The sequence below is a fragment of the Coregonus lavaretus genome, assembly GCF_964263955.1.
Source record: "Coregonus lavaretus genome assembly, chromosome: 10".
Lineage (NCBI taxonomy): Eukaryota > Metazoa > Chordata > Actinopteri > Salmoniformes > Salmonidae > Coregonus > Coregonus lavaretus.
In genome coordinates this window covers 57,802,783-57,829,489 of record NC_139997.1, presented here as the reverse complement: position 1 = coordinate 57,829,489, position 26,707 = coordinate 57,802,783, and the positions used below count along the sequence as shown (strand labels likewise).

Here is a 26,707-nt window from a genome sequence, read left to right as displayed (position 1 = left end):
TTGCATTAGGAGGAACCCAGGGCCAACCGCACCAGCATATGGTCTCACAAGGGGTCTGAGGATCTCATCTCGGTACCTAATGGCAGTCAGGCTACCTCTGGCAAGCACATGGAAGGCTGTGCGGCCCCCCAAAGAAATGCCACCCCACACCATGACTGACCCACCTCCAAACCGGTCATGCTGGAGGATGTTGCAGGCAGCAGAACGTTCTCCATGGCGTCTCCAGACTCTGTCACGTGCTCAGTGTGAACCTGCTTTCATCTGTGAAGAGCACAGGGCACCAGTGGCGAATTTGCCAATCTTGGTGTTCTCTGGCAAATGCCTAACGTCTTGCACGGTGTTGGGCTGTAAGCACAACCCCCACCTGTGGACGTCGGGCCCTCATACCACCCTCATGGAGTCTGTTTCTGACCGTTTGAGCAGACACATGCACATTTGTGGCCTGCTGGAGGTCATTTTGCAGGGCTCTGGCAGTGCTCCTCCTGCTCCTCCTTGCACAAAGGCGGAGGTAGCAGTCCTGCTGCTGGGTTGTTGCCCTCCTACGGCCTCCTCCACGTCTCCTGATGTACTGGCCCGTCTCCTGGTAGCGCCTCCATGCTCTGGACACTACGCTGACAGACACAGCAAACCTGTTGTCTATTCCATTTGCACAACAGCATGTGAAATTTATTGTCAATCAGTGTTGCTTCCTAAGTGGACAGTTTGATTTCACAGAAGTGTGATTGACTTGGAGTTACATTGTGTTGTTTAAGTGTTCCCTTTATTTTTTTGAGCAGTGTATTTTGAAAGAGGAGACGTTGAAGATTATAATAAATACAGCTTTGATGTCATACAAGCAATCCAAAACACCCATTATTTGGAAATGTGAAGTGCACATTGGGACTCATAAAACTCATGTCATATACAGTGTCAACGTTTATGATCACTATGCTTGATGTAAAGTCACAAGATGACATAGCATCATACCTTAGGATCATTCTGTTCAGAAAAACCTGTTTGTTGTATTGTGAAGAAATTTGATGGGGAACACGCACTTGAATGCACCGGACTATTGTAGGCGCACCAAAATTACAATCGTATTTTGTAACTTAGCTAGCCATGTTGGCAACAGAACACGCTTTCAAATTATGGCTCTATCCCGAGTCGCACGAACAAGTCTCCATTTAAGCTGAAACTATATAAAGTACCAGTCAAGAGTTGACACACCTACTCACTCAAGGGCTTCTTTATTTTTTTACTACTTTCTACATTGTAGAATAATATTCATATTATGGCAAGAACAGCTCAAATAAGCAAAGAGAAATGACAGTCCATCATTGCTTTAAGACATGAAGGTCAGTCAATACGGAACATTTCAAGAACTTTTAACGTTTCTTCAAGCGCAGTCGCAAAAACCATCAAGCACTATGATGAAACTGGCTTACCTCTGCTGCAGAGGATAAGTTCATTAGAGTTAACTGCACCTCAGATTGCAGCCCAAATAAATGCTTCACAGAATTCAAGTAACAGACACATCTCAACATCAACTGTCTGCGTGAATCAGGCTTTCATGGTCGAATTGCTGCAAAGAAACCACTACTAAAGGACACCAATAAGAAGAAGAGACTTGCTTGGGCCAAGAAACACGAGCAATGGACATTAGACTGGTGGAAATCTGTCCTTTGGTCTGATGAGTCCAAATTTGAGATTTATGGTTACAACTGCTGTGTCTTTGTGAGACGGAGAGTAAGTGAACGGATGATCTCTGCATGTGTGGCTCCAACCATGAAGCATGGAGGAGGTGGTGTGATGGTGTGGGTGTGCTTTGCTGGTGACACTGTTTGTGGTTTATTTAGAATTCAAGGCACACTTAACCAGCATGGCTACTACAGCATTCTGCAGCGATACACCATCCCATCTGGTTTGCGCTTAGTGGGACTATCATTTGTTTTTCAACAGGACAATGACCCAACACACCTCCAGGCTGTGTAAGGGCTGCATCAGATGACCTGGCCTCCACAATCCCCCGATCTCAACCCAATTGAGATGGTTTGGGATGAGTCGGACCTCAGAGTGAAGGAAAAGCAGCCAACAAGTGCTCAGCATATGTGTGAACTCCTTCAAGACTGTTGGAAAAGCATTCCTCATGAAGCTGATTGAGGGAATGCCAAGAGTGTGCAAAGCTGTCATCAAGGCAAAGGTTGGTTATTTGAAGAACACCTTTTTGGTTACTACATGATTCCATGTGTTATTTCATAGTTTTGATGTCTTCACTATTATTCTACAATGTAGAAAATAGTAAAAATAAAGAAAAACCATTGAATGAGTAGGTGAGTCCAAACTTTTGACTGGTACTGTATATAATTTAATATGTATTTAGATTATCCGGATATCCCCCCCAATGATATTATTTGAATAGTGAAATCATTTCAAATGCCCATCACTATAACGGGGTAGTATGTGACAAAATAAACAGGGAGAAGGTGTGTGTGTGTTTGTGTGAGTCTCTCTCACCTGTTCGGCAGCCCCGGGCTCTCTCTTGAGGATGGCCTCTGCAGCCTTGTTGTTCTTGTGTGTCATGGCGCAGGCGAAGGGGGTCATGCCCAGGCGATCACGCGCATTCAGACGTATGTCCGGGTGGGATATGAGCAGCTGGATGATGACATTGTGCTGGCTGCTAATGGCAACGTGAATTGGAGCCCGGCCCTCTGAGTCCTGGGTAGACATAGCTCATATAAGCCACAATCAGACGCAAGATACTCATTTACATTTACGTCATTTAGCAGATGCTTTTATCCAGAGCGACTTACAGGAGCAATTAGGGTTAAGTGCCTTGCTCAAGGGCACATCGACATATTTGTCACCTAGTCGGCTCGGGGATTAGAACCAGCGCCCTTTCGGTTACTGGCACAACGCTCTTCACCACTAAGCTACCTGCCGCCCACTCACTCTCACTCACTCATTAAGCATGCTTTTAGATCATGACTCTCAAAGTGGAGGAATCTATTAAAAGTGAGGAGTGGGAGATTCCTGTGCTTAGAGGAGTGACTGCCTGGTGAGACTGACCTGTGGATTGACAGTCAGTGAGACTGCATATGCTGAAAAGCTGTTGTAGATGGCCTAGGCTCCATGAGGAGTAAAAGGCCTAAGTAAGTAAGTGAGACGTACCTGTGTGTTGACATTGGCCCCAAACTCCAGAAGGCACTGCACCACCTCCTCCAGCCCCCAGCTGGCTGCCAGGTGGAGGGGTGACTGTCCGTCCCTGGCCTCCTCATCCCCCTCTCCGCTAGGACCCGGACGCCGCGGGCTGTTCACATCACAACCACTAGAGGAGAGACAGGATTAGACACATTTCAGCTTGCACTATACCAACAGGTTACAGTAAGAAACTAGAGCGTTGGAAGCCATTGACAGAGCAGCGTACACTCGACTAGAAAACACTGTAGATAGATCACTATTTGATATAGATCCTGTAAATAAAAAACTCAATTTCAAAGCGCTAAGTGTCTTTACCCTTTCATTCCTCTGTTAAACCAACATTAGAAATATACCCAGTTACCCCATGAATGAGTTGGCATGATAAAGTGGCTCTGTCGACAAGACAGATCACCTGAGGTAATTACAGAGCTACAGTAAGCCTGTTGGCTGGGACAGATTTGTATGGGCTGTGTGTGAGTTTACACAGTCATAAGGCATGGATCACACTGATTAACCATGAAACTACATCCTCTTGCTGACTCATTCAGAACCAAGATGGATTCCTCAACTATACCGAATAGAAATATATAAACGCAACATGCAACAATTTCAAATATTTTACTGAGTTACAGTTCATAAGGAAATCAGGTCAATTGAAATAAATTCAATAGGCCCCAATCTATGGATTTCACAAGACTGGGCAGGGGTGCAGCCATGGGTGGTGCGCCTTGGAGGGCATAGGCCCACCCACTGGGGAGCCAGGCCCAGCCAATCAGAATAACTTTATCCCCACAAAAGGGCTTTATTACAGACAGAAATACTACCACTTGAATTAGCAGCCAAACAACAATAAGTGTGAGCTTGATCATCACCCAGACCCAGGCTCTGCTAAACAGTAAAACCAACCCCCCCCAAAAAAACACTGGCTTAACCCGGGTTGAAAATGGCAGAGTTGGGCACTAATTAGTGCCTAAATTGGAACATAGTGGCTGTACACCAACGTGCTATACATGACGTCAGAGCTCTGGCTCTGCCCTTCACAGCACTGTATGGGTTTTGACTGACAGCGGTTCTGAACGAGCACCTTGCCCCCATCCCTCCCGGTAATTGGGCAACATTTGCAAATGTTTTGTTGTCCGAGTTAGGGAAATGCTGTAAATTAAGTTGACTCAATGTATTTTGAAAGATGAGGCGTTGAGGATTATAAAAATCAGGGATGCAAACTGGTGAGGGCTGAAAAAGGTGACAAAAACATTTAGGACAGAAACACGTGAAAAATCTGTGTAAATTGCAAGAAAATGTGCCTATTTTCAGAGTGGGGTTGTCGCAACACCAACATTTTACTAAATGTGATACCAGGCCAAGTATCACGATACCGAGTAGTATAGTGATACCACAGGGTTTGCCCCTCCAATAATTAAACACATTTAACATAAACCCCATCACTGTCTGCACGGTCATTAATTGAGAGAAGGTAGTGATCACACAGGAAGATGATCTGTTCGCACCTCTCTTTTCTGCTGAAATTGGAGATATACTCTGCTTCTGCGCACTTTGTCAGACCCCCTCATGACTTTCTATGCGCACCAAAATTACAATCCGTTTCTCTGAATTGCCTTGTGAAAGCTTAACACTCTAAGACCATATTTTATCATTTATAATCATGCCCACCTTACCCAATATACCGGTATTGATGCAAGGACCAGTTTGGGTTTTTACTTTACCTTCTATAACGGTATTTGAATGTTGGGTTTGTTAAAATGTGATATGCCGTGTGTAACATACATTTTTATAGTTTACACCGCTACTTGAGTCATCCCTCTCCACTCGCTCTCCATGCCACGTCACTCAAGGAGCGCATTTGTTGTTGCTTGACCAGGAGGGACTTGTGTTCAGTCTGCATGGTCAATGCAGCACATGCAACAATGTTGATGACAACGATGTTTCCACTTTGCTTCTTAATATAAATCCACATGCGTTCTATAATTGCACTATTAGTTTGTGTTTCTTACATCTGCAAACAGCTAGTTTGTCTTTTCTTAGCAAGTTCTTTTTTTTTTTTTTTGGGGGGGGGGGTAGATCAGCTTAATATTGCAGATAGATTGTAACTTCCATCAATGTAATTGTCTGCATCACTTCCAATCCCCCATGTTTTTTTTATATATATACACACTCACCTTTATTCCTTTTCAACCCCGCCATCCTTTCCATACTTGGGGTAAATGAGTGAACAACAATTCTTAGCAAGTTCTTGCTAAATAGTGTTAGCTAGCTAGCTAATAAATGTACTGAGTCAGAGCAAACGTAGCTAGCTGTCCAGCCTGGTACCAGTGATGGTGTAGGCCTAAATCAGCATATTGATTGTGCAACAGTATCTTCTAAGTCAGAGAGGAATAGGCAAAGCATGAACATGTTGGCTACATGAAGAAGAAACATTTAAGGTTGCCAAAGATTATAGGGTCCCCTAGAAAACACTGACCAACACTTTGGTTCCTACCCGGTCACAATAACTCCTCCCTGGCATTTTCATTAGTTGTCATGTCAAACAACACTGTATTCAAAGTGCCCTCTACTATTTATATTCTAACTACATAATTAGAATAATCATTCTATTTCCATGATTCCAACAGTTCACCCAAGTGTTTTGATCTAAAAATTGTCAAATAGCAATTGCAACATTTGGTTAAAAATAAGGCCTTGATTTTTTGCCCATATCGTGCAGCCTTATGTGGCAGTGTGAAAATTATCTCAATCAGTGCAGGAAATGCAGAAATTGATGAAAATACTGGAAATTATTTTTGGTTGAAGTTGAACAGTATAAAACAATCAGAAAGGAGAAAGACCCATTGAAATCACGAAATCATGTATGTGTTGCCGCCGTAGGGTCACGCACTACTCATACAGCAAATGTAGAAGTTGTATTATTCAAAAACATAAAATACTGTCAAAGATTACAAAAATAGTGATTTGAAAACTATTGTGATATTATATTTTGGCCATATCGCCCAGCCCTATCCAGAGTATTTTCAGATTTAGTTATCAACAAATGCCGCAAAAAGGATTATGGGCACATTGATGGATAAGGGCATTAGAAGGTGAGGTGCCACTCTCTCGGATATAAAAAGCAGTTTATATATTTGCTATAAAAGAGGGATGAGTATCATTTGCTGTGAGACCATAGTAAAGGATGAGTGCAGCCACCCATTGAGGCGGGTCGGCAACACTCTCTCCATTCTACAAATATGTTAATTTGATCAAGAGGAATGAGTGCGTTGTGAGGGATGAGTGATCAGACAGACCTGCGGATGAGGAAGCAGGCGGTGACCTCGTTGTTCTCATCCACAGCCCTGTGGAGGAGGGTCTGCTGACAGCCTGAGGGACCAGAGCTCCAACTGGTGGCGTCACAACCGTGTCGGACCTACAGTAGCAGAGACCAGCAGACATATTCACATACCAATCCCACTCAAAACTAGGACCGGCCAGGAGTTTTTTTTCCTGACCTGGATGACTCCTCGCCCTACTTATGACATGCACGTTATAGACTAGCATACTGAGTTGAGGCTCTCACATACAACCATCATGGGATTCCATGGTCACTTATTTGCATTCATCTGTGAGCTCCCATTTCCACAACCACCACACTTCCTCCCCCTTCGCCGCCTTCTTTACCCCCCTCTTCCTCAGGTCTCACCAGTGTGGAGGCGATGTCCTCTAGGCCGTTCTCCAGGGCCAGCCACAGAGGGGGGTGTCCCCTCTCGTCCACCACGGACATGTCGGCCCCCCGTGTGCAGATTGCGTCCACCACCAGGGGGAGCTGGTTACTGATGGCCAGCTGCAGCGCAGTCTCACCCTCCTGGGTTCTGCGGGGAGGGAGACATGTCGGTCTTTTACACCTACTTACATAAACACCTCACAGGGATACACAGCCAATGTGCAACACTACAGATCATATCATCTATGGCTTGTGCTACCATACATCTTTGCATTGTTGTATAAAATGGGAGACTGCTCCATTGTTTTTGTATGATACGTTGTCTGACTTTTAAGAAGGCAAATTAAATTCCCCTCGAGGGGAAATAAAGAATTGAGAAATGCAACTGCTGGTTTATGAAGCTCCTGATCTGTGACTTATTGTCCCCATCCTGTCCTCCTACTTGACATTGATGTCAGCCTGGTGCTCCAGGAGGAATAGGGCACTCTTGCTGTCCTGTCTGTGGATGGCCATGTGCAGCAGGGTCTGACCATTGGACATGGTGTCGTTGATGGACGCCCCAGAGCCCAGGAGTTGGGCTGCTATGGTGTGTATACCTGAGGGACAGACGAGAGACAAAGGCAGACTGAATGCTGTGGATCCCGAACAGCAGTGAGGTTGAACACATGATCTGATGCAGAACATTGTTCCGTGAGACCAAACTACCCTTTTAAAATCCTATTTAAAATCCTGTCAATTGCACCTCTCCACTGTTGATTTGTTCTGTATCTTGATCGAACAGTGCGAAAAGTCCAAAAGAAGCAGGTGCAAAGCACAGGCAAAGCAGTGGCGCACACGGCAGGAGCAGGACCTCAATCTGGGACAATCTGTAAGGGGAGCTACTGCTAGACTACAGTGGGGACTACGTCTATAGCAGCGGTTCCCAACCTTCTCCGTTCCGGGGACCACCAAATCAGTCAAAAGCACGAGGACCACCATTCGCGGAGTCACAAATCATTTCTAAAAATTATCTTGGTGGTCAAATTTAGTCCATTTTAGCAGTGAATGTTACAAGTTAAAGGCCTACTATTATTATTAACAATTTGCATTGTGAAAAGTACATGTAAAAATAGCTTAAAATACTATTAATACTCCCAAGTGTTATTAATTTAGGAAGAAAATTAATCTATAATTTTTTTACGTTTAAAATGTGCGGACCCACAGGTTGAAAACCACCGGTCTATGGACTATGTTTTAGGTTGGACTATCATGACTAGAAACGTTTGGCTGCACATACCTCCGTTTGTCTCGCTATCCATGGCATGCGAGACTGGAAAAGGAGGAGGAAGTGTGAAGGAGTGAGCCCTACAAGGACATGAAGCTACTCAGTCTGTTTTTAAAAGGATACTCCGCAATTCTGGCAATTAAGTTGTTTTTCTACTTACCCAGAGTCAGATGAATTTGTGGAGTACCTGTAGACTTCCAATGACTGGAAGTCTAAAGGCACATTAGCATATGCTAGCCTACCTGTAGACTTCCAGTCATTGCGCTAACGCTTGTTAGCGTTGGCTCACAAAACTACCTCTAATTTCCTTCATACTGCACACAGAGATAAAAATGATATCCACAAGTTAATCTGACTCTGTTTATGTAGACAAACTCCATAATCTCACAGTATCCCTTTAAATGCATTTTAATTGATAGAGCGTCGGCCAGCTCTTTCACACTGACATAGCTAGTAGCTACCCATCTGGTGAGTGTAGTGTTTTTGTTGTTAGTGAAGCCTACCTGTCCAGAGGGCTAGGCCCAACACCGTCTGGTCCATGGAGTCTTTGAGGCTGAAGTCTGGGATGATTTGTAGGTTGTTGGTGGCGTGAAGAGCATTGGCTGGAAACACCAGGAAATGACATTGTCGGTATGCCGGTAACAAATTCAATATTCCCTCTGGGTGTCAATCATGTTCATTCAACTCCTGGGCTGATTGACGTGGAGATGCTACCCACTGTCCACTAACCTACCTTTCTGTTCCAGGATGACTGACACCACGTCGGGGTGGTTGTGTACGATGGCCATGTGGAGGGGGCTCTGCAGGGACACCCCCTGGGCCAGGGCCTCATCGGGGAGGGCCTTCTGGGTCTGCAGGTTAGGGTTAGCCCCCTGCTGGAGCAGCTCTGCCGTCAGGCCAGCCAGACCACAGCGACACGCCGTGTGGAGAGGGGTCTCACCCTATGGGCGAGGAGGAGGAGACATACATACACAGAGAGTCAGACATACAAACAGACAGGATAGAGTGTGTTTTTTTTTTATAGCTTGTATGACGCAGTAGTTTGTGATGCAGTGCAGTTTGAAGCAGCAGAACTTAAGATTCACTATTGCACTGTAGTGTCTGAAGTAGTCATTTGTGATGAACTGACAGGGGTGTGATGTATCATGTGATTCTGCAGTACATCATTTCATACCCATTTGTTGGCATGGTTGACCTTTGCCCCATGTGTGGCCAGGAAGAGGGCGGCAGCCTCACTGCCAACACCTGCTGCCCTCTGCATGAGACAGTTCTCTGAGGAAAGATGAATGGAGGGAAGGAAGAAGCGAGAGAAGGAGAAAAAGAGTGTAAGATTCAACAACATAATAGTGCACTGACTTCCATATCGTTTAATACTTTATTTATTTTATTATTATTCATTCAAGTTACAAATCATACATAAACATGTATACATTATCCCATCCCATATTCCCTTCAAATCAGACATTTTACCTGTGGCTGTGTCTGGTGCGTCTGGGTTACTGCCTCTCTGGATGAGCTGGGCAGCAAAGCTGTTTTCATCAAACAATGTTCCATTCTCCACCACCGGAGCGTCGTCCTCGAAGGGGTTAACGTTGGGGTCAGAGGACACGGTGATGTACTGCAGGGCCAGCCACAGAGCTGTGCTCCCCTCATGGTCCTTCAGGTCCAGGTCCAGCCTGAGGAGAGAGGCACAGGAGGAAAGAGGGGAGGAAAGAGGGGGGGGGGGGGGGCGAGAGGAAAGGGGCAAAGAGAGGAGGGAATAGGAGAGGAAAGGAGGAAAGAGAGGAATGGGGAAAGAGAGAAGGAAATATGACAGTAATACAGCAGGAAATAGAGGCTACACCTCAGGATGTTTTCAATAAGGTCAATGGGGACTAGGACATGTGGTTGGTTTAGTAAAAGGTTTTCTGTTTTAACTCACTGTTTACACTGTAGGAGCTGGTTGAACACAGGCTCGTTCCCCGACACCACCGCTTCATGTAGGGAAGTTCTGTGAAACAAAAACCAAAAACGTATAGCATCACAGTATTGGGATCATGAAGAAAAAAAACTCACACAAACAGATCAAAGCATTAGAAGCAATGGCAGATTGTGTCTATAAAGTTCAGATGCTGATTTGAAGTCAGAACAATCAGTCTAAATCAAGCTCCAACTCGAATAGACCGTTGCTATATCACACCAGATGGGCTCAATGGATCAGAGTGATTGCTGTATAGTATTACCCACCTTCCCTTGCTGTTCTGCATGTTGGGGTTGGCCCCTATCTTGAGTAGGGCCTCTGCGATGCGGGCCATGCCACTCATCACCTCCCCAGAGTGCTTCTTGGGGCTAAAAGAACACACCAGGTGCAGGGGGGTCTCCACCGCCCCGACCGTGGCCGCGTTCACCTGGGCCGAGTGGCGGATCAGGAAGGTGGAGGCGAACTCATCACCTGCGGGGGCAGAGGAAGAGAAGAAAGGGTGAGGGAATCAAGACGCACGTCTCCATTCTCCACACTTTCCCATTCCATGACTGGCTGTGTGTGCGGGTGCTGTAGTAGTGCGCACATCAGGAGACGTGTGGAGAAGTAGGACACACAATGGGGTGTGTCTTTACCCTTAGTATTCAACACGGTTCATCTCTAGCCCAGCATTGAGCTTACATGGGGAGGGTTGTTGTTGATAATGCAATGTACCTGAAGCCATATATATTACGTGACATACTGTAGAGAAAGAATGTGCGACACCCACTACCTCTTTGGATGGCTTTGTGAAGGAGGCTCCAGCCACTCTGGTCCACCATGTCCACGTCTGCTTTGTTGTTGACCAGCGTGGTGGCGATACTCTCCAGTTTACGAGACAGAGCCAGGTCCAGGGCCAAGTCGCCATTGTTGTCCAGTTCATTCAGCTTCCCAGGCAACTGGAGATGTGGAGAATACAACATGTATACATTTTTTTATAAAAACGGTCTAGTTGGCTTCTCAACACTGCTCTGTAAACGGATCCTTTCTCAGCACTCCAGCTGAGACTCCTTGTGAATACGGGGCTGGGTGATAAATCAAATGAATCTTTTAGCACGATGTTCCAAATGCCTGTATCGCAATACCTTTTTAGTCTCTTCTTCATCGCTCCTTGTGTGCTGTGTGTACCATGCACCTTCCCACTCGCACAAACACCAAGCCCCTCCCCCCGCCACTCGACAAAAGATCCCTTCTTCCTCTGTGACAACAAGCAGTTTCAACTCGCTATTTGCATTTGAGGTTTGGTCCAACAGAAATCGGTTGATTCCCCTTCTAATGATACCCTTTTATCTCGACTTCCAACATTTAGAACATAGCAGACCCTACTGAAACGGGAGGATTCATTTGTTTTTTTTATTCAACTAGGCAAGTCAGTGAAGAACTCATTCTTATTTACAATGACGGCCTACACCGGCCAAACCCGGACGACGCTGGGCCAATTGCGTGCCACCCAACGGGACTCCCAATCATGGCCGGTTGTGATACAGCCTGGAATCGAACCAGGGGGTCTGTAGTGACGCCTCAAGCACTGAGATGCAGTGCCTTAGACCGGTGCACCACTCGGGAGCCCAATGAACATGATTGTGGAAAATTATGCTCAGTTTGTCACGCACTGCTAGCAGCATAACACGTATTTATATAAGGAATTGGCATAGCAACTTGAGAAATGCTTATCTTCTTACCCAGGTAGGCCACTTGATTTCAACATCTAAACAAAGTGAACAGGCTGTTGTTCTAACAGTTGGAGTTTGGAGACATACAGGAGGGTGTGTTCATAACAATTCAACTGTTCTACTTTGTTAGCTAGCATATACATCCAAGTTGGCTAAACTTGAAACATAAAGATTAGCTGGCTACTCACTAGCATGTGGGCTTGTGTTTGAGAGATTGTTTATGAGACCTGTGTTAATGTTCTAGAATGCCTGCTACCAGAAGTTGGTCATTATTAATGTGCACTGCATTTTGCATGGTTTTGGTTATAGTAACAAAAATTGCATTTTCATAGACTGACTTGAAAGTCAGATCAGTGATTTCTGCAAAAAAAGCAGGTTAAACTGTTTTGATAAAATAATGAAATTATTAGTGGGTCTTATGGTTGTGCAAGGCTTATACACTGCTCAAAAAAATAAAGGGAACACTTAAACAACACAATGTAACTCCAAGTCAATCACACTTCTGTGAAATCAAACTGTCCACCTAGGAAGCAACACTGATTGACAATAAATGTCACATGCTGTTGTGCAAATGGAAGACAACAGGTGGAAATTATAGGCAATTAGCAAGACACCCCCAATAAAGGACTGGTTTTGCAGGTGGTGACCACAGACCACTTCTCAGTTCCTATGCTTCCTGGCTGATGTTTTGGTCACTTTTGAATGCTGGCGGTGCTTTCACTCTAGTGGTAGCATGAGACAGAGTCTACAACCCACACAAGTGGCTCAGGTAGTGCAGCTCATCCAGGATGGCACATCAATGCGAGCTGTGGCAAGAAGGTTTGCTGTGTCTGTCAGCGTAGTGTCCAGAGCATGGAGGCGCTACCAGGAGACAGGCCAGTACATCAGGAGACGTGGAGGCGGCCGTAGGAGGGCAACAACCCAGCAGCAGGACTGCTACCTCCGCCTTTGTGCAAGGAGGAGCAGGATGAGCACTGCCAGAGCCTGCAAAATGACCTCCGGCAGGCCACAAATGTGCATGTGTCTGCTCAAACGGTCAGAAACAGACTCCATGAGGGTGGTATGAGGGCCGGCGTCCACAGGTGGGGGTTGTGCTTACAGCCCAACACCATGCAGGACGTTTGGCATTTGCCAGAGAACACCAAGATTGGCAAATTCGCCACTGGCGCCCTGTGCTCTTCACAGATGAAAGAAGGTTCACACTGAGCACGTGACAGACGTGACAGAGTCTGGAGATGCCGTGGAGAACGTTCTGCTGCCTGCAACATCCTCCAGCATGACCGGTTTGGCTGTGGGTCAGTCATGGTGTGGGGTGGCATTTCTTTGGGGGGCCGCACAGCCCTCCATGTGCTCGCCAGAGGTAGCCTGACTGCCATTAGGTACCGAGATGAGATCATCAGACCCCTTGTGAGACCATATGCTGGTGCGGTTGGCCCTAGGTTCCTCCTAATGCAAGACAATGCTAGACCTCATGTGGCTGGAGTGTGTCAGCAGTTCCTGCAAGAGGAAGGCATTGATGCTATGGAGTGGCCCGCCCGTTCCCCAGACCTGAATCCAATTGAGCACATCATGTCTCGCTCCATCCACTAACGCCACGTTGCACCACAGACTGTCCTCGAGTTGGCGGATGCTTTAGTCCAGGTCTGGGAGGAGATCCCTCAGGAGACCATCCGCCACCTCATCAGGAGCATGCCCAGGTGTTGTAGGGAGGTCATACAGGCACGTGGAGGCCACACACACTACTGAGCCTCATTTTGACTTGTTTTAAGGACATTACATCAAAGTTGGATCAGCCTGTAGTGTGGTTTTCCACTTTAATTTTGAGGGTGACTCCAAATCCAGACCTCCATGGGTTAATACATTTGATTTCCATTGATCATTTTTGTGTGATTTTGTTGTCAGCACATTCAACTATGTAAAGAAAAAAGTATTTAATAAGATATTTAATAATATTCATTCAGATCTAGGATGTGTTATTTTAGTGTTCCCTTTATTTTTTGGAGCAGTGTATTTAGCCTAGGTATATTTAGGCCTGAAACTACTTAGGGGTGTCTCCGAGGCAAACCTGTGAAGCTTTCACTCACCTGCGAGTCCATCTCAATGAGGTAGAGGAAGACCACGTCTTCCCTCTCGACTTTGATGGCTTTGTGAAGTGGGAAATCTGTTTTAGACTTGATCATCTTGTAGAGCAGCGGAGCACTCATAGTGCTGAAGTCCTCTTTCCTCAAGTCATCCTGTTGAGACAAAGATAGAAGTTTATTTTATTTTTTTAATATGAAAAATGCTCTGTCATCTGGGTCACAGAAATAGAATTACTAGAACAGACATTCCCATTCAAGGTGGTCTTGAGGGGCTTTGTCCCTTCTAGAAATTCTATGATCTAAGTGGTGTTACAGTAAGACAGGAGGATGCGTGTCTTCAATATTCCATTTCTTTCCAGTTTCTTCTGTCTTTTTCTCAGTCCAAACCTCTAATCAAAGCCTACGCCAGAGTAATACAAGTATAATGAAACAGCAGATTGAGGCTTCAGGAGCCACAGCAGTCAGTCAGACAGCGTCAGCAGCAGCACTAACAGCAGTCAGCTGAAGAAAAATGACAAGTCATTTCCTCGGTCCTAGTCATTAACAGGACCTTGAGAATCACAGGATTCTGGCCGCCGAGCATGGGATTTATGAGGTTATAAGACGATGGGCTCCTTGACACACAGAGAGAGATAACTCAGTTCTGGGCTCAGGACTTAAAAGACATGGGATACACCCCACAGACTGGACACATGGAGACAGTCCAGACGACCAGTTTCAGTGTTTCCCCTAGGATTTTTTTCAGCAGCGGTGGGCATGACCAATGGTGTGGTCGCCGACCGAACATTTGAGTCTGTCCTTTTAGACAAAATGTTGCTGTTTTAAAGCAAATGTTCTGTTCTACACATTTTGCCATAGGCAGAAAGAACATTGTACAGTTTTAAAGCAAGTTCGCTGCAATACGACATTTTTCCATTGCTTATGCCGTGTTCTTATGCTATCGGAATCACTTAAAACATAACAACAAAATCAATGGGGGCCCCATGCCATGACATTTTTGGAATTTTAGATTCTCCCTGACTGTCTAGTTAATTTTGGTGATCGTTAGTGCTCAAAGATGATCTTATTTAAACACATATTGCTCCATTATCTTTTCTATATACTTCCTATCCTGGTTTTAGTCGTTTAAGTTTACACTGAAAACATTTTACCATCCCAAATAAATAAATAAAAACACACAGTCAAAAGTTAACACCTTCTCATTCAAGGGTTTCTTTATTTTTACTATTTTCTACATTGTAGAATAATAGTGAAGACGTCAAAACTATGAAATAACATATGGAATCATGTAGTAACCAAAAACAAGTGTTAAAACAAATCAAAATATATTTTATATTTGAGATTCTTCAAATAGCCACCCTTTGCCTTGATGACAGCTTTGCACACTCTTGGCATTCTCATGAGGACCGCCACAGGAATGGAAGACCCAGAGTTACCTCTGGTAGAGAGGATAAGTTCATTAGAGTTAACAGCCTTAGAAATTGCAGCCCAAATAAATGCTTCACATAGTTCAAGTAACAGACACATCTCAACATCAACTGTTCAGAGGAGACTGTGTGAATCAGGCCTTCATGGTCGAATTACTGCAAAGAAACCACTACTAAAGGACACCAATAAGAAGAGACTTGCTTGGGCCAAAAACAAGAGCAATGGACATTAGACTGGTGAAAATGTGTCCTTTGGTCAGGAGTCCAAATTGGAGATTTTTGGTTTCAACCACTGTGTCTTTGTGAGACGCAGTGTGGGTGAACTGATGATCTCTGCATGTGTATTTCCCTCCGTAAAACATGGAGGTGGTGTTATGGTGTGGAGGTGCTTTGCTGGTGACACTGTCTGATTTATTTAGAATTCAAGGCACACTTAACCAGCATGGCTACCACAGCATTCTGCAGTGATACGCCATCCCATCTGGTTTGGGCTTTGTGGGACTATCATTTGTTTTTAACAGGACAATGACCCAACACACCTTCAGTGCTACATCAGATGACCTGGCCTACACAATCACCCGACCTCAACCAAATTGAGATGGTTTGGGATGAGTCGGACCGCAGAGTGAAGGAAAAACAGCCAACAAGTGCTCAGCATATGTTGGAACTCCTTAAAGACTGTTGGAAAAGCATTCCAGGAGAAGCTGGTTGAGAGAATGCCAAGAGTGTGCAAAGCTGTCATCAAGGCAAAGGGTGGCTATTTGAAGAATCTCAAATATAAAATATTTTGATTTGTTTAACAGTTTTTTGGTTACTACATGATTCCATATGTGTTATTTTATAGTTTTGATGTCTTCACTATTATTCTACAATGTAGAAAATAGTAAAAATAAAGAAAAACCCTTGAATGAGTAGGTGTTCTAAAACTTTTGACCGGTAGTGTATATATATTTAAACAATTTGAGAGAGAACATTTTTCATACAGTATCTTTTGGAGCGGCAGCAACGATTTGCTAAATAAATATAGGGGAATCACTGTGGTTGCTACGGGAAACTAAGTAGTGATACCATAGAGATTGAGCTGTTGAGTACAACTTGGCTGCTAGATTATTGACTGGATTCATTTTCATTTAAAAAGGACAGGTTACACATTATATTTCCGCAAATCTAACAAAGTAGAGAGATGATATTCCATCTAAAATCGGTCTTTAGGCAAAAGTTTATGAACAACAAATATTACACAGTTCTATTTTCGCAATTTGAATTACATTTATCAAAAACTCATACCAACAATACCTTGCGGCTTTGACGTCAAGAGAGGAACGGCCTGGTGGTGGCGGCAGTGCACCGTTTACTGGCATGCATGTTTGGTCGAAATGCGAGAAAAAAGTTGTACCGCTTCAGGCAGACTGGGTCAGGGGAACCCCTGGCCCTTCAGTCATAGTCGGGGCTCACTTTTCCCCAAACGTTTATGACGGCTTCCAACAGTGGAAGAGTGGATTCACCATGAAGCGGAGGCTAAAAACTGGTTCTGTGCCCACAGTATATGTAGGTTCCAAGTCCACTGACACCAACGGTGTTACAGCACCACAGGGCGGCTTCGGTGATGGCGCTGAATCGGGTAAGTAGGTACTAAAGTGCGCAAAATAGTTTTGTCATGTCATGTTGCTAGTAGATTATAAAAAAGTTAGATATACAGTTATCCAAGTGCACTGGGCCATGCAAAATTAATTGGCCCACTCACACGGATCTAGCATGGTGTTTGGTGATAGAATAAGCTAGCTAGCAAGCTAGCTACAACAACTACAACAACAGAATACTGCATGTTTTGCAGAAATGAATGGTCAAATACCAATCTGATTAATGTAATTGTTTATGTCTTTATTTTCGATGAACTGCTTGGTCATTATAGGCCGACATAACATGCAGGATATCATGGAAGGCGATGTTTGTTTTAGCAACTATACCTGGATTTACTACTGCTAGTGGTAGCACTTAGGTTAGCATGTGGCTAGCTATAGCTACCATCGGCCAACAGAGTTTTAGCCAGTTTGGTTATAAACGTTCAATGTCTACTATGACGGTAAAGGTTTATCTTGATTTTGTGTAACAGTACGAGAAATGTTGATGTGCTGAACTGCTAATAAGTGATGCGTTTATTGGATGCTAGTGGTTAGCTAGTAGGGGTAAGCTAGCAGGGGTGTAAAAGGGGCTATGCTAAAAGCCTGCACGCTGTATAAGCAAAAATTATTTTGCAATACAGAATAATTAAACTAGAGGATATGGTCAATGATAAATTGCCATTTTTCAATGTGCAAAGAATAGGACTCGTTCTTTACCGTCTTATGTGGACAGTGGCTTGCTTCACTCCTGCTCGTGTAGTGCTCCTCTTTACGTCACTTTACCGACATGACTTCGGTCAAATATAACTTTCTCCCAAAATACAAATGTAAAGTGATATGTCGCATTGGGACTTTTAGTTGGAAGGATGAAACAAATCAGAATGTTTTAACAGCAACCTAATTCTGCAATCTTCCCTTTAAGGTATTTCGAAACATATTTTTAGATGAGGTTAAGGAGAGTGAAGTATGTAACAGATCATCCAGATGGGAGCTAGAGAATAATCAATAGCACTGTAAATTGAGATGACAGTATAATGAGTGATGCATGATCAGGCCGAGCACTACTGGACATCATCTGAGATATGAAATGAACTGTGTATTGATTCAAGCCCCTTCAATCCCAGCCAGGACTTTCCGATAAACATGGAGACAGTCCTGTCCACAGTTGGACAGTCAGTGGAACAGTGGAGACTCACCCAGTGGCTGGCGATAATCTCTCCGCAGTAGTTCATGAGGGTGGTGGCGTCCAGCTCCTCAGCCGTCTGGTAGAACCGGATACAGTTCCTCACGTTCACAGATGACATCACCCCTTTCTCACACCTGTTCCAAGAGAACAAAAGCAGTGTTTGAGAACACTGATGTCAATCAGAAATATTGGACAATGCATTTATAGCCACCCTAGAGGAAAGGAAAACACAAAGAGTACATGTGCCCTTAGGCAGTAAACACACACTTGGCTTTAGAACACCTTATAGCCCCCAGAGTGTGTGTATGTGAGTTTGAGATGACAGTCGGTAACCGATCCGTGACTAAGCAGAATTGATGCTCTCAAACACAGCCAATGTGTTTCAGCCCCTGCCTACCTTTCTCGGAGCAGCTGCAGCTGGAAGCGGTTGGCCAGCTTCATCAGGTCGATGAGGAAGGCATCGTTCTCACTGAGCTCCAGATCGTCTGTGTAGGCCCAGCGCAACATCGCCATGGCAACCTCCGGCTTGGCATCTGGAACACCCAGCATGGGAGAGACGGTTTTAACTACCCAGAGTGGAACGAAAGATAACTTAACTGAACTAAAGCTACACTATCAATGAACCGCTTTTAAATGCAGTTGTTGGAAGAAACCAAAACTGTGAACACAATGGACTCGAGGGTGGAGTCTTTGTTTTTGCTCAGCAAGTTCATGGCGTAACAAACCAAAATATGTGAGATTTTACTTCTGGGTTAACAGAGATTAAATTCTGGATTATAGTGACGTGAGTGTGACAGAAGGGAGGGTAGCTCACCAGACAGGTCCAGTTCGGAGGTGGAGGCCAGGTTGGCCAGGCTCCAGGCATCACTGCGAGCAGCCAGGACAAACTTGTGAGCGTTGAGCGTCGTCTCTCCAACAGTCACCTTCAGATCACTACAAACATGGCAACAACCACAACATAAGTGAGAAAGAATATCTTCATAGCTAAAGTAACTAGGTAGGTATTGCGTAATTTCTCAGGATTTCTGTAGATATCTGTGAATCATAGAATCTAAGACCGGTTTGGTATAATCGATGGGGAAAAATGTATCCTTGGTGTCATTGACCAATGATATCACATCAAGTGCAATTATTTTCTTGTTCTCCACCTCAAGAAAACGAAGGAGCAAAAGCACAGTAGGTCTGAGTGGCGCAGTGGTCTAAGGCACTGCATCGCAACTAGAGATCCTGGTTCGAATCCAGGCTCTGTCGCAGCCGGCCGCGACCGGGAGACTCATGGGTGGCGCACAATTGGCCCAGCGTCGTCCAGGGTAGGGGAGGGAATGGCCGGCAGGGATGTAGCTCAGTTGATAGAGCATGGCGTTTGCAACGCCAGGGTTGTGGGTTTGATTCCCACGGGGGGCCAGTATAAAAAATATATATATATGTATTCACTAACTGTAAGTCGCTCTGGATAAGAGCGTCTGCTAAATGACTAAAATGTAAAATGTAAATGTCTTCTTACCTGGTGTGACCATGGGAGTATGTCACTGCATACATCACACACTACATGCCACCCCCCCCACTCACACACACACACACACAAATACACACCTCCCCTCCACACCACTACCCTCACCTGTACTGGTCCTGCTGGTAGAGCTCGGACACGATGTCCAGCAGGCGGCTGATGAAGGTGTCTTCTGACCCGGCTACGGAGGCCTTGGTGGAGCCCTGGCCAGAGGCCTGAGCAGCCAGCACGGCACAGCGCCTCTCTGTGTCAGCCAGCTTCTGCTGCATCTTCACATACTCCTGCCTCAGCAGGGCTAGGTGCTTCTGCAGCTTGGCCACCTCCTCTGTCCCAGAGAGAGTAAAGAGATAACTGCATGCTTTCCCGACGAGGCATAGTGGGAGGACCACACACCATGTCATTGCGTGACTACAAGTTTACTTCGATATGACGGTTATTATATCAATATTTGCGCATAAAGGAGTTTCCGTCACCATTTCTCCCATAATGAGCTGGGATGATAAATATAAAATTATTGATATTGATCAAACCAATAATTTATCAGACATTTTACTGATATCGATGCACACTGTATACTTATTGTTCAATTTATAGTTATTGTGAAATTTCAGTCGATTTATTGGGATATGGATTTATGTCCATATCACCTAGCTCTAGTCTATAGGCTCTGACATGAGGTTGGAATGAAATATTTCTGGGGATTACAGTTCCCTGTAGCTCAGTTGGTAGAGCATGGTGCTTGCAACACCAGGGTTGTGGGTTCGTTTCCCACGGGGGGCCAGTATGAAACTGTATGCACTCACTAACTGGATAAGAGTGTCTGCTAAATGACTAAAATGTAAATGTAAAATAATACATTATACAGACAAAAACATCTCACCATGTCGACCAAACAAATTATCTGTCTGCATTTATTTAAAAAAATTGCAAAACCTCCTGTTTCCATCACAGCGGTTGTGATTTATTTTATATGGTATGACATTACTCGCATAATAACTGGATGGAGACTTGGTTATTTTTTTCTTGCCAAAGTAACCCTAATCGAGGTTGTATTGTTTAAAGGAGGCCTAGTATTTTGCAAGGCAGCTTCCTGTCTGTATATAGGCTATGGATATTTCACATTAGGGCTTACTACGCATCTGAGCCCACTCAGCCCAGGATTGCACTTAACTTCCCTCTCCCATTTCCTTCCCTTTTCGCCCTAAATTTTGAGTGAAGACAGAATGCTGAGGCAGCACATAACTTTGCCCTCCCATGGGTCAGAGGGTAAGGCTAACTCTAGCTTACTGGCTATAGTCATGGGCGGCTGCCAGTACCACCTGATCAACGACCACAGGAAAGGCTCACTGATGCAATAGCAAGATAGGCTGAGCTGTTTAACAAAAAAACGTTTCAGAGCCACAGTCTGAATGCATGCATTACCCCAGTGCTACTCATACTTGTCACACTTCATTCATAATGTTCCATTCGTTTTGAAAAGAGGATATGAATGCCATTTTTTGTTGCATGTTTTAAGCTTATTACCTTCAACTCAGCACTTTTAGACATCTTTAGAATAAGCTTTACAGGAGCAATACAACTATAGCCTTCTCCAAGTGTACACAGCACTTGGGACTTCAATGGACGAGTGACAAGCTTATGAAATCTAACGTTAGCTAGTGAAAAATGATTGGTGGCTTAGCATGACAAAAAAAGAAATACTGAACAAAACCAATCCATGCAACAGTTGTAGGCAGCACAAACACTAGCCGAGTTTACTCAACTCCACGACATGGAAGATATCCATATAACAGGGATCTCTAAACTAGAGATACAAACACCTGCTAGTGTAGCATTATAATTGATTTAGAGTAGTTAGTTAGCATGTACTGTAGGCCTACTGTATATGCACTCTCAGGCTGCCACACAGCAGAATGAGCAAAAAATAAACTGGCGGTAGCCACAATCAAAACATGACCACTGTACTGACACCGCTGTGTCAAAGCAGGTAAATTAGTTACATTTATCTTCAGTCGAGATTAATTGGCATGTATCCCACAAACTCATAAAATCTAGGCAGCTACCCTTTCAGCTAACTAGCTACAATAAAAACAAAAGCGTTCAATAATGCAACAACCATTTTGCATTTGGTTACAATGTTTAATTTAGCTGAGTAACTAACCTTACCTAGCCCGCTAGTTAGCTACATTGTAACGTTATTCTCGACATAAAATGACTCCTCCTAAGAGGTCGATTTGCACAGTTAGTTTTAACTACAATATCGACAAAAAAGCTAACGTTTTCTTACTGATAGCAAATTAAGAAGTGTATAATCACTTTCCTTATGCATTCTGCGTCAGCACATTCGGCTTTCTTTAGCTATATACCAATCCAGTTAATTACGTTCAAGCACCCTGCGAATTAAAGAAGTGTCTAGCTAAACTAGTATAGATGGATAGCTGCCTTCTCCGCCCAACCCACACCAGACCACCTTACAAGCTAGCTAAGGTTTCCACTAGATAGTACAACCACAAAGTCAAAATAGGCTATATCGTAACAATTCATGAAAACTAAATGTAGTTTTTTGGTCTTAATTTAAGGTTAGGGTAAGGCATAAGGTTAGCAGTGAGGTTAAATTTAAAATAGCATTTTAAGAAGATACATTGTAGAAAAGGGCGGGGTGTATGACTTTGTGGCTGTAGTAACTAGTGACGACCACCTAGTTAGCTGCAAGTTAAAATTAGCCGCTAACTGCACAAGATGAAAAAGAGACAGTCGTTTATCTTTTATAACATTGCAAATTAAATCAAATCTCGTATAGTCATTCAGCGATTCCTGTAATACATTTAATCCGCATCTAACTAGCTAATAAAGAAAGGGCGTAAACATACACATACCTTCCGCCATGTTGGTTCCGTGGCTTTTGGTTTTTTGGTTTTCTGGTTTTCTAGTTTCTTCTTCTTCTTCTTCTTCTTCTTCTTTTTTGGTATAATGGGGTTCGCAACAAGTATATGTGCATTCCGCCACTTACTGTGCGGGTGGATAATAAAGATCCCCAAAATTAAATCATGCAGTTGGTTTTCTATCGCGAGATGACAAAGCAGAAAGTGGGCGGTGAAAGTAAATTCTCACTCAACATTTTCTTCTTCTTGCAATGTGTATTGGAGGATCGAAACCGTTAGGGGTGTACACCGCCACCTACTGTACTGGAGTGTGAAGCCTGTCACTTCCCCCCTATTCATCCATTTCTTTTTTCTTTTACACCCCCTTTTTCTCCCCAATTTCGATATTGTCTCATCACTCCAACGGGCTCGGGAGGTGAAGGTCGAGTCATGCGTCCACCGAAACATGACTCGCCAAACCGCGCTTCTTAACACCCGCCTGCTTAACCCGGAAGCCAGCCACACCAATGTGTCACAGGAAACACCGTTCAACTGACGACCGACGTCAGCCTGCAGGTGCTAGGCCCTCCACAAGGACCCAGCTAGCAATGAGGAATCGGCCCTCTTTCGGGGGGGCAGAACTGATTGACTCGGCCCGGAAACAAAATTAATGACTGCCCAGAATGGGCCCAAGTACATCGGGCCGTTTCCGTCTACCAGAATTCAGCCGACTTTGCTGGCATCTTACCAGAATCCCCCCAGAAGCGTCCCGATGCAATTTTTAATAAATGTATACAAAATTACCCGATTTAGTCATTTTAAATATTACTATTATACATACAAATTATACCCATCAACAAAGTTTTGAATGCTGATCAATTGCCTTGCACAAAATATCAAAATACTAAAATACTACTTAAACAGCAAAGACTCTTCAACATTTTTATTTAAATGTTAATTTTATTTCTTGATCACAGAAACAATGAGAAGTAGTTGATTTTGTCTATTTAAGCTTTCTTTCTATTTATGCTCTGGTAGGCATTCATTTTTCTCCATCACTCCTCCAAGGTCTGGTCACTTCTCACTCGCTCTCTCCTTTTTCTCCCTCCATCTCTGTCAGGGGCTAGCTGCATCCATCGTTTTATGTATCTTTCTATCTCCACATCAGGAACTTCAGAATAGCTGCAAAGCACAGCACCTTTGTAAATATCAGAAAGAGAGAAAATAGAACACTTATTGAAATACTCCCTGAAATGTGTGTGCATTGGGTATATGTTCTGAAATTGTTAGATATTACTTGTTAGATATTACTGCACTGTCGGAGCTAGCACAAGCATTTCGCTACACACGCAATAACATCTGCTAAACACGTGTATGTGACAAATAAAATTTGATTTGATTTGGAATATGACTCATAGTTTCTGCAACTCCCCTATCCATACAAAATAGTTTTATCAATGGCTTTTTGTAAAATATTTCCAGTTCATTATATTCTTCCTGCCTTGAAAACTGTGTTGTAATAATGAACTCTGCTGACAATCAAATCGACATGCTGGCCTGTTTTATTTAATTAATCACTTCTGTGACATTATGCCTCTCTGCCCCATGCAGTGGCCTTGAAAGCAAACTTACCCATAACAACACTTTTTAAGGCAAGAGGTTCAAAAGCCTGTTTCCCATTGGCCCCTCTCCAATTCATTTTCATGGCCAGGCCACTTGTAAGGAGTTTTGAGAGGATTCTCCACACATTCTCCTTGGTGGTCATCCCTCCAGACAGTCCCAAATATATGGTCTGAAAAACAAAAACTTGTATATGATGAATATAATACTAATTTGAAGAAAGCTGGAATGGTACTCTGGGTCAGATTATGGCTTGGTTGATTACTTTTCAGCAATACATGTAATGATATAATGATATTTTGTCACATCAGGTTTTTTTAAAAGTCTTGATCTAAAAGTTGGCCCTCAATTCTCCTCAAGTCTTCCAGTGAGGACATTGGAAGTCGAAGGTCTGTCAAATCTGGAACCTCATCCAGGGTTGATCTGTTCGCCTGGAGCTTTTGCAGCTGCAGCAAAATCAGCTTTTGCTGTTGCTTAATCATTTCTATGGAGGTTAAGATCTCACAAAGAATTGCTGCAAAAATACAAAACAGAACACAGTTGTGTTTTATCCCTCACATTCTTTCAGTATTTAAAGTTATAAAGGATAATAAAGATAAATGTAAACAACATAATCAACGCAATCACATTATAGATCAGGGGTGAGCAACTTTGATGTTGGTGGTGGCCACAATATGTACCTTACATGTAACACTTATGATAACACACTGGCTGCTGCTGTTGTTGAATGTTTGGCTCAATCCTTGTTGGCCTATCAGAATTCCCAGGTGTCTCTCTTCTGTCTTCTGGAGGTCTGATAACTGGTGCAGGTGGCAAACCCTTAGAGGAGTTTGACTGGCCCTTGCGTGGAAACTTTTCCTTTGGCTCCTCATCCTCACTTTCAGTGGCACTGAATATTTGCGTATTTGTGCCCCTGATGTTAAAAATATAAGGTTATTGAACTCATAAGAACGACCAGTGAAACTGGCCTCGAAACATGTTAGAAATCCCTTAACGTTAGTCGTTTTATGTGTTGATATCCTACTCAGTCCTATAAATTAACGTTAGGCTACTGCAACCTGCCTTTTCACACTGGTAACTTAAACGGCAGTAAAATAACTTTAACATACTTTTCTGCAGAATATTATTACAAAAATTATCCAGTTACTTAATGTCCAAATTGGATGAGAAATATTATTTACCGTTGAAGTTTAACGTTATATTGTAAACACAATCACAGAAACACATAACGTGAACGTACTCTGATTTCCCAATCATTTTACCAGACCATTTAGCAAACGATACCACAAACAAAATATCATAAATAGATGACCTTTAACGTTAGAACTGTCACAAAATAACAATAATTAGCTGGCTAGCTATTTTGTTTCCATCTTAACAAAAGGGGTCTACCTACCTGCCCAGACCCACCTGCCCACACCCCCATCTCCAGATAAAAAAGCATTTGATCTTTCTACCTACGGTCTTGATGGTCGAGCTCTAGTGACAGTTTATGACAGTTGGAATAGCAGGTGCCTCATTTGAGCACTGGTAGACAGGAAGTAGATCTGCTCAAGCGCAGGTGGTGGTCAACGCGGAATACGACCGCGCAAAATAACTTTCAAAAGCTGAAATCTAAATTGAGTTTGTCTTCCATATCAATTCTATTTGAACTACCATTTTATGGAAAAAATAAATAAATAATGAAATGTTAATTATATAAAGCAGCCCGTGTTGTCAGCTGCCAGAGAGTAGTAATACATCTGGGCCAGATAACTCACACCGGAATCGGCCCGAGCTCAATCCCCGCATCCTAGCCATAAGTAATACTGCCGAAGGCTAGCCAGACTCGGGCCACATGACGTCGGCCGAGTCTGAGTCTCAGCCGGAATCGGCCCAGATCCACTGTGCTCGCTGGCGAGTCGCTAGAGTGCGATGAGCCAAGTAAAGCCACCCTGCCCCCCCTGGCCAAACCCGGGTCTGTAGTGATGCCTCTAGCACTGCGATGCAGTGCCTTAGACCGCTGCGCCACTCGGGAGGCCTCTATTCATCCATTTCTCTTATGTAGCTCTGTGTTTTCCGCCTACGTTTTTTTTTCCAACAATACAAAACATACACATACAAACATCAACAACATCACCCTGCCCAGACCCACCTGCTCACACCCCCATTTCCAGATAAAAAAGCATTTGACCTTTCTATTGTGTTAACAATGGAGGATTGGTTGATTTCCAGTTTTTAAGTATATGTTTTATCATGTGCCATGTCTTGAAATATGCAGACAGAGGGATTAAAAGTAAATTTACAATGTAATACTTCTGACAGCCAACTTTCTAACTCCGCCCATAACTTTTGGACTTTATAGCATTCCCAAAAGGCATGGATTATTGAGTCATTGTTAGTTTTACACTTAAGACATGATCCTGCCGTTGTGCTGTATAAATTGTAAAATTTTGGCTCTTGTATAATACATTCTATACATTTGTTTATACTGGATTAAGCGTAGATTTTCGTTACCTGTGATTTCGCTAGTTATGATCCTAAACCAGGCCGGCAGCCTGGGACGACGGGACACTATTGCTCAAGACAGCATCTA

General features: G+C 43.8%; 1 protein-coding gene across 2 annotated transcripts in view; it reads right to left on the bottom strand.

Annotated features, from left to right (window-relative positions):
* Positions 1–22,708, bottom strand: part of LOC311136414 (rabankyrin-5-like) — a 39,944-nt gene extending 17,236 nt beyond the window's left edge. Inside the window, exons 1-18 of one of the 2 annotated variants that reach the window (XM_084170538.1) lie at positions 22,528–22,708; positions 19,760–19,976; positions 18,956–19,074; positions 18,539–18,674; positions 18,152–18,275; positions 13,910–14,059; positions 10,886–11,051; positions 10,380–10,584; positions 10,075–10,143; positions 9,624–9,829; positions 9,328–9,425; positions 8,887–9,094; positions 8,657–8,755; positions 7,332–7,485; positions 6,869–7,037; positions 6,477–6,595; positions 3,148–3,304; positions 2,494–2,694 (exon numbers count right to left, since the gene is read on the bottom strand). In XM_084170538.1, the coding sequence (XP_084026664.1) occupies positions 2,494–2,694; positions 3,148–3,304; positions 6,477–6,595; positions 6,869–7,037; positions 7,332–7,485; positions 8,657–8,755; positions 8,887–9,094; positions 9,328–9,425; positions 9,624–9,829; positions 10,075–10,143; positions 10,380–10,584; positions 10,886–11,051; positions 13,910–14,059; positions 18,152–18,275; positions 18,539–18,674; positions 18,956–19,074; positions 19,760–19,976; positions 22,528–22,537 (2,607 nt within the window). In that variant the 5' untranslated portion in view covers positions 22,538–22,708. Of the gene's footprint in view, positions 1–2,493; positions 2,695–3,147; positions 3,305–6,476; positions 6,596–6,868; positions 7,038–7,331; positions 7,486–8,656; positions 8,756–8,886; positions 9,095–9,327; positions 9,426–9,623; positions 9,830–10,074; positions 10,144–10,379; positions 10,585–10,885; positions 11,052–13,909; positions 14,060–18,151; positions 18,276–18,538; positions 18,675–18,955; positions 19,075–19,759; positions 20,308–22,527 lie in introns of those variants that run through there. The other variant, XM_084170537.1, reaches the window with a different exon arrangement.
* Between the last annotated feature and the right edge of the window lie 3,999 nt (positions 22,709–26,707).